The sequence below is a fragment of the Vulpes vulpes genome, chromosome 8, assembly GCF_048418805.1.
Source record: "Vulpes vulpes isolate BD-2025 chromosome 8, VulVul3, whole genome shotgun sequence".
In the NCBI taxonomy this organism is placed as follows: Eukaryota; Metazoa; Chordata; class Mammalia; order Carnivora; family Canidae; genus Vulpes; species Vulpes vulpes.
The window spans coordinates 41,340,954-41,350,542 of NC_132787.1; the positions used below are offsets into that span (position 1 = coordinate 41,340,954).

General features: G+C 50.0%; 1 protein-coding gene across 1 annotated transcript; it reads left to right on the plus strand.

Moving 5' to 3' along the window:
• The first annotated feature begins 48 nt into the window (after positions 1-48).
• On the plus strand, positions 49-6,161 carry TEX52 (testis expressed 52). Its single transcript, XM_025995572.2, has 3 exons — positions 49-120; positions 1,145-1,695; positions 5,684-6,161. Exons 1-3 carry the CDS (start codon positions 49-51, stop codon positions 5,976-5,978), a joined length of 918 nt encoding a protein of 305 aa, XP_025851357.2. The 3' UTR covers positions 5,979-6,161.
• The last annotated feature ends 3,428 nt before the right edge of the window (positions 6,162-9,589 follow it).

Here is a 9,589-nt window from a genome sequence, read left to right on the forward strand (position 1 = left end):
ATCTTCCCTACAAAGCGGCCCCTCCTGACAATCAGGCCCACAGGTGGAATGGCCAGTAGCCCACCAAGACAACCCAGAGGGCAGAGTGTTCCGCCCCATGTCCAAAAACCTTTCTTGCAGGTAGGAGGTGGGGCCCTATCTCCACAGCCTATCTGTTTGCACACTGCTGGGCTAAGGACTGCCCCCCTGGGGTCAGGGGGTCAATAGATGTCTCTCAATCCTGTGGTACTATGAACACAGAGCTCAGAACAGAGAAAAGGAGATGCCTGGTTATTACATCGCCCAGCCCCACCTCCTGGGGTGGTCACGTGGAAATGACAGCAGAGTGGGCCCAAGAGGCAGGTGAGTTTTTGTAGTCAATAAGGTCCTAAGGTGGAAAGAAGAGCATAGTCTCATGAGTAGTAACGGACAGATGGCTCAAGTCCCAGCTCTGCCACTCACAGACCTGGCAACCTCGGGTGAGTTCCTGACTCTCACCATGTCTTGCTTTTTGCATCGTTGAGATGAGACCGTAACAATGCTTGCTCCTAGGCTTGTAAGGGTTAATTGAGTTGTGGACGTGTTTAGCACAGTTCCAATACCTACCTGCTACCGTTTATTTCACGGGAGGTGGGACAAAGGAAAGGGAAGAAACCAGCCTTCTAGATGTTTCCCCATACTTGGCTTGTGTTTGGACGAGAAGTGAGGGAAACGCACCCATGAGAGAGAAATGAGTAAGAGGACGAGTCCGGGAGAGAAGAACCCCTGGGCTGCATTCTCTGGAGAATGATTTTCCTTCTACGCCTCGCTCAGTAAGGGGCCTTTCCCCTCACAGTTTCCCTGGGCGCCCTGGGCCCTGTTCAGAGCACCCACCCTGGCAGGAGCCTGAGGCAGCCAGAGTGCAGAGGAGGGATGAAAGTGAAAAGTGAGGAGCTGGGAGACAGGTGAGGAGGAGAGCAGGGTGGGAAATCCGAAGCACAAGGTGAGAAGCCCAGGGGGACCCTCCAGAGCAGACCGGACTTCTGACGGCAGGCCCAGCCCGGAGACACAGTGTCCAGGCCCAGCCACCAGGGTCCTGATGAGAATCCGGGGTGTGAGCAGGCCAGCAGCTGCTCCCGGGACAAAGGCAGAGCGCTCCCCCAGGCTCCCTCTGGTCTCTCCCCAGATGGCCCAGGCCAGGGAGCCCCTCCTGGCCTCCCAGACATGGGCCCGACGCGAGTTCCTCCTCCCTGGTGCGGCCCGGGAGTGGCCTGGCTTCACCCCGCAGGCCTACCGCCGGCTGGCTCTGAGGCTGCCGCCCTGCACAGAGCTCAAGTCCGAGGTGCGCCGCCGGCTGCTCCGCCCGGAGAAGGACGCGGCGCAGCACACCTGGGGCTTCCACACGTGGCTGGACGTGGGCCGCCTGCCCGCCACCTTCCCCACCAGGCCTGACAGGCCCTACGATAGCAACGTGTGGCGCTGGCTGACTGACCCGAAGGCCCACGGCAGGCCCCCTGCGGAGCCCCCCATCCCTCCTCCCTCCTGGATGGGTCAGAACAGCTTTCTCACCTTCATCTGCTGCACTCCCATCTTCGTGGATGAGAACAGGAAGACCCAGGTGACTGTCAGGGCGGTGCAGGAACTGAGAGAGCTGGAGAAACTCAAGCTGAGGAGTGAAGCCAGGGCCCCTCCCCTCGATGCCAAGGGCAACATCCTGCCCCCAAAGAACTTCAAGAAGTAAGAGAAGCTCCTTCCTCGGTGGGGGGTGGAGCTCACCCAACCTGCTCCTGTTCAGGTGACCCCTCCCTCTCTCTGATCCCCATTTCTCATGTCTGCCTTGGGACTCTAACCCTCCTGCCTTTGGTCACAGTCATGGGTTCTGAATGTAGCTGGAGGGAAGGTGTAGGTGCAAAGGAAGGACAGCTGGAGGAGGTCACTTAACCATTTAACTAGACTGATCAAGAGGCAACTAGATGCTTAACACCGGCTAGGCCCTGGGGGTACAGAAAAAGGTCAATCGGTCTCTTCCCCTTCGCCTGGGGAGTTTAGGAAAAGCAGTTATCTCCTAGAGGCTTGAGAAGGCAGCTAAGACTGCCAGATGCTACGTGTCCAAAGTGTGACATAGACAGTGGGTGTCGTCTATGGCAGCTAAGACTATCAATTACTGGTGGAAAGAGCTAGAGTTCCAGATTCAATTCCATCACTGATGAAATGGAGCCGGTCAAGACCACGTCTCCCTCAATGGGTGAAGATAAAATGGGTTAATGAATATATGAAAGCACTGAACAAAAAGCAGATGTTATTACAGAACTCCAGAGGGGGAAGGGGCACCTGTGGGCTGGGGCATCCCCCCAGGAAGGCTTTGGGCGAAAACCAGGTAAGGCTGGAAGAGTAGGGGGCCCTCAGAAAGGTAGAAAGGAGGAGATGGAGGGGTGACCGGTCTGAGTAGAGACAGGAATGAGGTTAATGGAGAACCCTGGAGTTCTCCCTCCCTGCCCACCGTAGGAACACAGCACAGTCCTCTCTGTACTGAGTGCAGTTACCACAAAAGGGATGAGGCAGGAAAGGGGGTGGGGAATAAGAATAGACTATCTCAAATTCCAACCCCAAGGGCATTAACAGAAGCATTGAGGAGCTAGTGATTTTTTCTCTTTCCCAAAAATGCCAGGAGTCGATGATTTTGAGAGAAGGTAATTCTCTCTGCAATCCTTGCAGTATGGATTGTTGATTGCTAGTACGTGCTAACACTAGGCATACAAAGGTGATAAGACTTGATCACTCCTCAAAAAAAATAAAAAAATAAAAAAAATTCAGCGAAATGATAGTACCAGATATTCCAGTCATTTGAGCTATATTGTTTGGATCCCTGGGTGGCGCAGCGGTTTGGCGCCTGCCTTTGGCCCAGGGCGCGATCCTGGAGACCCAGGATCGAATCCCACGTCCGGCTCCCGGTGCATGGAGCCTGCTTCTCCCTCTGCCTGTGTCTCTGCCTCTCTCTCTCTCTCTCTCTCTCTCTCTCTCTGTGACTATCATAAATAAAAAAAAAAAAAAAGAAGAAGAAACTCCCACTACCCCAGATAGAAACTATTACTAGTAACCACATTTTACAAAAAAGTCCTCTGAATCGGGGAAGTCACTTATCTTGCTCAAGTCATGATGGCCAGTAAGTGGCAAAGCTGGGATTTGAACCCAGACGGCTCAGTTCTGGAACTGTATTGTCAACCACTAGGCTCCACTTTCCCTCTTGCCTGACTGGGGCATCAGACAAGTTCACAGCTCCTTCTGATGTGATATAGGGTTCTATAAAGACAGCATAAAAGAAACACAATTATGCACGAAAAGAGCTTAGTGCAATGCCCAGCATACAGTGAATGTGTGTGTGAGGGTGGAAGCCACATGGGTTCAGGAGCTGCACAGATCTAGGTAGCAATCTACCCAGCTCAATCACAAACGTGACTTTCTCTGAGCCTCACTTTCACCAAGTATGGATTAGAGATGTACCTGGTCCTTTCAGGGTTGTTGGAAGATGAAAGGGCGTGGTGTCTGGCATAGACAGGGGGTCAGTAAAGTGTGTCATTACTATGGCGTCCCTGTGAGAGAAGGATCCTTGTTTCCCTCTGTTTGTTGCTGGAGGCCTAGGAATGAAGGAGTCCCAGACAAGGTTTTGCTGTTCACAGAAGGCATGGTGCTTGGGCTGAACCTTGAGGGATGTGTAGGAGTTCAACAGGAGGGAATAAGACAGAATGGCGGGAGGGAGAGCCCAACCAGTACTGCTGTTTCCTTTCAGCAGTTCTGTAAGGGGTTAAAATATAGCTAAATGTTCACTACCTCAGGGGTGCCTGGGTGGCTCAGTCGGTTGAGTGGCCAATTCTCAGTGTCAGATCAGATCATCATCTCAGGGTCCTCGGGCCCGAGCCCTGTGTACAGGTCCATGTCAGGCTCCACACTCAGCAGGGCACCTGCTTATGGGTTCTCTCCCACTCCTTCTACCCCTCCCCCTGCTCATGTTTGCCCTGTTTCTCAAAAATAAATAAATAAATAAATAAATAAATAAATAAATAAATCTTTTTTTAAAAAGTCTCTAGATCAGCGAGAGAGCAAATTTTGAGCATGAGAGATCCAGAGAAGTCTTCAGACAGATCTAAGCTTCAAAATGCCCGTGGCGTTGCTGAGAAATGGGACATTTATATACAAACCCAGCCGTTCTCAACTCTGATAGTACATTGCAGTCACCTGGGCCTCTTTAAAAAATGTTGAGATTTAAGTCCCACAACTGAGATTCTAACTCATTTGGCCTGAGGGCGGGGCGGGGGGGGGGTGCAGAGATTTTTAAAAAGCTCCCTAGGAGTGATTCTAATGTGCAGCCAGGCCTAAGAATGTCCGATGTAAACCAAAGACAGCAAACAGGGATATCTGCCAGATGAGCCCCAATGCATGTTGAAGCACAAACTTGCCACTATTCAACCGTTGTTGGTTTTTTTTTTTTTTTTCTTTTTTTAAAGTCAGTCTCTCTCTGTTGAACTTAACACTACAGGCCTGTTGAAGAGGGAGCCATCAGACCAGGTGTCGTACAGCAGCGGGTCAGAGCAGGAAGGGTTCTCGGATGTCATCATGCTCACCAGTGATGGGAAGGGGCACCTGAGCCCTGAGCTGCATTCTCTACTTTCTCCAGCACTGCATTAGTAGAGGACGTGGGACAAAAGGAAAGAATCTGGATAATGATATACAGACAATATGTAAAAAGAACGGGAGATTGACCATCTAAATAACATAATTTCATCATCTGAACACCAAACACACAATACAGGGTGCACGCTATCTGGCATAGACCAATATCCAACACGGAAGAGAGGCAGAAGGGATTCCCTTCAACACGATCATTCGCTAGCTTGTGTTAGATTAATAGAAAAATGCTGGTAAAACATGGCTTTACACCTCAGTCTCAAAATGTGCATGACAAATATGCTTTCGGGGTAGGTATAAATGCCTTATTTTCTTATGGCACTAGCATTAATGACAACAGTTGGTCGGTCTTTACCACTCTCAAAATATAATAGGATCCCCCTACTTGGAGCACCTGGGTGTCTCGGTTGGGTAAGCGTCCAACTCTTGTTTTCACTCAAGTCCTGATCTCAGGGTTGTGAGATCAAGCCCCATGTTGGGCTCCTCAATGAGCACAGAGTCTGCTTGGGATTCTCTCCCCCCACCTTTGCCCCTCCCCTCCCTGTGCTCTCTCTCTCTCTCTCTCTCTCTAAAAATTAAAAAAACCAACCAGGATCCCAGTGATGCTCCTTTCTAATTTTGAATGATATTAGTTTGGGACCTTAATTGGTTGGCATTTTGTCATTGTCATAATTTGAGATAATTCTGATTTTTTAAAAAGCCTACAGAATTTTTTTTAAAGTAACCTCTATATGCAACACAAACCTCAAACTCACAACCCTGAGATCAAGAGTCAGATGCTCTACCGACTAAGCCAGCCAGGCACACTGAGTCTACAGAATTTTTAAGTATAGTTTGATATTTAATATCAAGTCTTTTCCAAAAATTTGAGAGGAACATGAAGAGTTACAAATTTGGGGGCTTACCCTTGTAGCACCGTGAAAATAAACTGTAATTAAGCTCTGAAAAAAAAGCTTATCCTGTTTCCCTCCATACTCCTTCCACCATGCTTGCACCTCTCCTTTGACCTCTCTGTTCTCTGCATACCCCTTCCCCCCAACAGGTACCGGCACATCTCCGCTGGTGGAAGGTTTGAGCCCCGAGGCCTCCAGCTCATGCCCAACCCACTTCCCAATGATTTTGCCAGGGGCTGGCCCTGCCCGAACCCTCTGCCTCATTACCAGGAGAAGGTGCTAAAACTGGCCTTGCTGCCTAGTGCACCCCTGAGCCAGGACCTTGTGAGGAATTACCAAACCCTGATAGAGAACCGGGTTGCCTTGCCCCTCTGTCATCTCTCCAAGGCACCACCTGGCAAAACCTTAACAAGGAAAATGAAGAGAAGACCTGGACAGACCTAAAGAGCCTCCAGTTGGGCAAGGCCAATGCATCTTCAGCAAGAAGCCTTTGGGGATGCTCAAGGACTGGCTTCTGCAGAACAGAGCCTCTCCACTCTCCCTCCAACCTCAAGCCACCTCTGTCTTCCAGGGCTCCTGAAGATGCTACTGACACTCTAAATTTTTATCTGTCTTCCTTGGAGGACTCTCTCATAGCAGGTGGGAAGAATGAGTGGGGGAGAGCAGGCCAAGGGTGGGGTGGCAATTTCTAGGGACAGAATGAGGAGGGGGAGGAATAAGGTGTGTGTGTGTTGGGATGGGGGATGAGACACTGTAAGAAATGTGGCTAGGAAGTTACCTCTACTCCCATAATCCATCTGGAACAGAACTGGGATTGGTCAGGGTACAAGAAGCTTCTTGGACAAAATAACCTCAATTCCACACCTCCCTAGACCATGCGATGTCTGGACAAAGACCAAAAGCAGCTATGCTGGGTTGCAGTTCCCATGTAGGGCTTGGGAGTGGAGGTCAGGCCAAGGCTGGCCCTAGAGGATGGAAGAAGTCAGGTCTGAGGAAGGCAGACCAGGTCTCTGCGGAGGGACAGGAGTAGAACAAAGTAGAGACTGAAGGCAAAGTAGAGACTGAAGAATTATGTTAGGACCTTGGGCCTGTGCTACAGTTAACCCTGGGTGCCTCAGCTCTGGTCATGGAGAGCCAGAGACAAGGGGCCTAGAGTGGAGGCCAAAGAATCCTGTTGGTCAGAGAGGTGCTGCCCCCAGCTGGGGTGGAGACTGGGGTGGGAGGCCCAGTAGGAGGGGCAGCAGGGAGCTGGCTGGAAGGAGAGAAGTTGCATAGTGGGGGCCCACAACACCTCCTCTTACGCCTGTCATACTCCAGGTTAGTGGGCTTCTCCTGGGCTTCTGGTCATTGCCCTCTTGCCCACTTTTCTCAAGGTACCTGGGAATCAAAACCCCATCAGGGTTCTAGCCCTGCTTTCACCATTAACCAGCTATATGACCTTTGGGAAGGGCATTGTTACCTTCAGTTTCCTCATGGGCATAGTGGGAGCCACTAGGGTACAAATGAGCAGTATAAATAAAATGATATAAGAGAAATATATGCAAAGTGTCTGACACATTGTAGGCCCTCCGTTAATGATACTATCAACCAGGCATTATTCATAGGATAAAAACAATGGGTGGGAAATTATTCAGCCATAAGGAGGCATGAAGTACTGACACAGGCTACAATGCAGATGAACCTTGAAAATATGATGCTGAGGGGCACCTGGGTGGCTCAGTGGGTTAAGCATCTTGCCTTTGGCTCAGGTCATGATCCCAGGGTCCTAGTATTGAGTCCCACATTGGTGTGTGTGTGTGGGTGTTCCTGCTTGCTCAATGAGGGGTCTGCTTCTCCCTCTTCTTCTGTTCTCCCTCCCCCACATCCTTCTGGTGCTTTCTCTCTCTCTCTCTCTCTCAAATAAATAAATAAATAAAATATTTTAAGAAATGACACCCAGGGGCACTTGGGTGCCTCAGTGGTTGAGCATCTGCCTTTAGCTCAGGTCATGATTCCGGGGTCCTGGGATTGGGCTTTCTGCAGGGAGCCTGCTTCTCCCTCTGCCTGTGTCTCTGCCTCTCTCTCTCTGGGTCTCTCATGAGCAAATAAATAAAATCTTTCTTAAAAATGCCAGAAACAAAAGGCCACATGTGGTATGATTCTATTTCTATGAATTATCTGGAATAGGTGAATCCATAGAGAGGTGAATTGGTGCTGGGGGAGGAGGAAGTGGGAACTGACTGCTCAGTGGGTACAGGGTTTTCTTTTAGGGTGGTAAAAATAGTTTGGCACTAGATAGAAGTGCTGGTTGCCCAACATGAATGAACAAAATGCCACTGAATTGCTTACTTTAAAAATGGCTATTGTTTTTTTATGTGAACTTCATCTTCATTAAAAATAATTGCAACAAATAGGGTGTGATAGAGACTTTCCAAATTTCCTTCCGGTTCTAGATCTATAGTTCTATTTGGCAGTCCTTCTCCTGAACACTTCTCCCCAGGATGTGTGTGTGGGATGGGTGGGGATGACCAGAGTCGAGGGCTGAAGGAGGATTCCCAAGTACTCCAGGGAATGACAGAGCTCTGGGAATGTGCCCATTCTTCCCACACTGGGTTGAGAATGGTGGTGAAGAGCAGGAGGCCCCTGTACCTAGGATCCTAACAGGTCAGAACCAGGTGGGCCATGAAGACACAAGTGGAACCCTATCAGGGTTTAGATGGCAAACTAAGGCCCATGGGGAAGTGACTTGCTCTGAGCTACAACTTTTGAGGGAAGCAGAGTGAACATCCCTTTCCCAACATACCCAGAACACCTTGTGCTCTGCTGAGTGCCACCAGCCTCATGGACATTAATTAATCGCAGCCTCAGAGTCACTTCTTGATCAACACCTCCCCCTCTGCCACCTAAGCCAGGTATTGCTGTCATGAGCTGGGTTGCTGAAGCCAGTTCAGGTTCCCGAGTTACTGGGGCCAGAAAGAATGGTTGGAGCTCAGTAAGTGCCTGTAGCTGTGGGTCTGGGAACCCCTGGGGAAGTGCAGGGCCAACCACACTGTCAACCATGCTCTCTCTTTTTTTTTTTAAGATTTTATTTATTCAGGGATTCCTGGGTGGCGCAGCGGTTTGGCGCCTGCCTTTGGCCCAGGGCGCGATCCTGGAGACCCGGGATCGAATCCCACGTCAGGCTCCCGGTGCATGGAGCCTGCTTCTCCCTCCGCCTGTGTCTCTGCCTCTCTCTCTCTCTCTGTGACTATCATAAATAAATAAAAAAAAATTAAAAAAAAAAAAGATTTTATTTATTCATGAGAGACACACAGAGAGAGGCAGAGACATAGGCAGAGGGAGAAGCAGACTCCCCTCGGGGACCCCGATACGGGACTCAGTCTCAGGACCCTGGGATCACACCCTGAGCTGAAAGCAGACATTCAACCACCAAGCCATCCAGTTGGCCCTCAACCATGCTCTTTGGTCTTCAGTCTTCATGTAGCTATGTGCCACACTTGTCCTGTCTCATTGCCAAGCCTCAAAAAGCCCCATTGCTGCTCCCTGAGGTGACAAATCAGACATCCTCCACCTCCAGACTCACTCCCCACCTTCCTTAGGACCCTCTGGCCTTTTTGTTTCTACTCAAGGCTGACTCACTCCAAGCCCTTCTTCGTCTTCTTCTCTCCCTCCTCCAAGCCCTCTCCTACGTGTACTGTCCACTGAACCACATACATTTACTTATTTACAATGTAAATAATTGCTTCTTTCTATTTATCATTATAATTAGTGGTTTCTGTGGCTAGTCACATAGTTCCCCATCTCATGGTCACCTCAAGCCAGCACACTCTCTTCAGGTCCCAGGGCAGAACATCACAGAGGCCTCCACCATGCTGCCGAATCATGCCATTGTTCCTATGTAAAGGTTCCATTGTTCCAATCCCAGCACCACTCTCCCGAATGTTCACTGAGCACTCAAACCAGGTAACACACATAGTTCCCCGCAAACAGTCGGTGACTTCTTTAGCATGATTACCACTAGGAAATGAAGGTCATGGCCAGGGGTGCCAAGGGCAGGCCCAAAGCTTTGGCAAGGA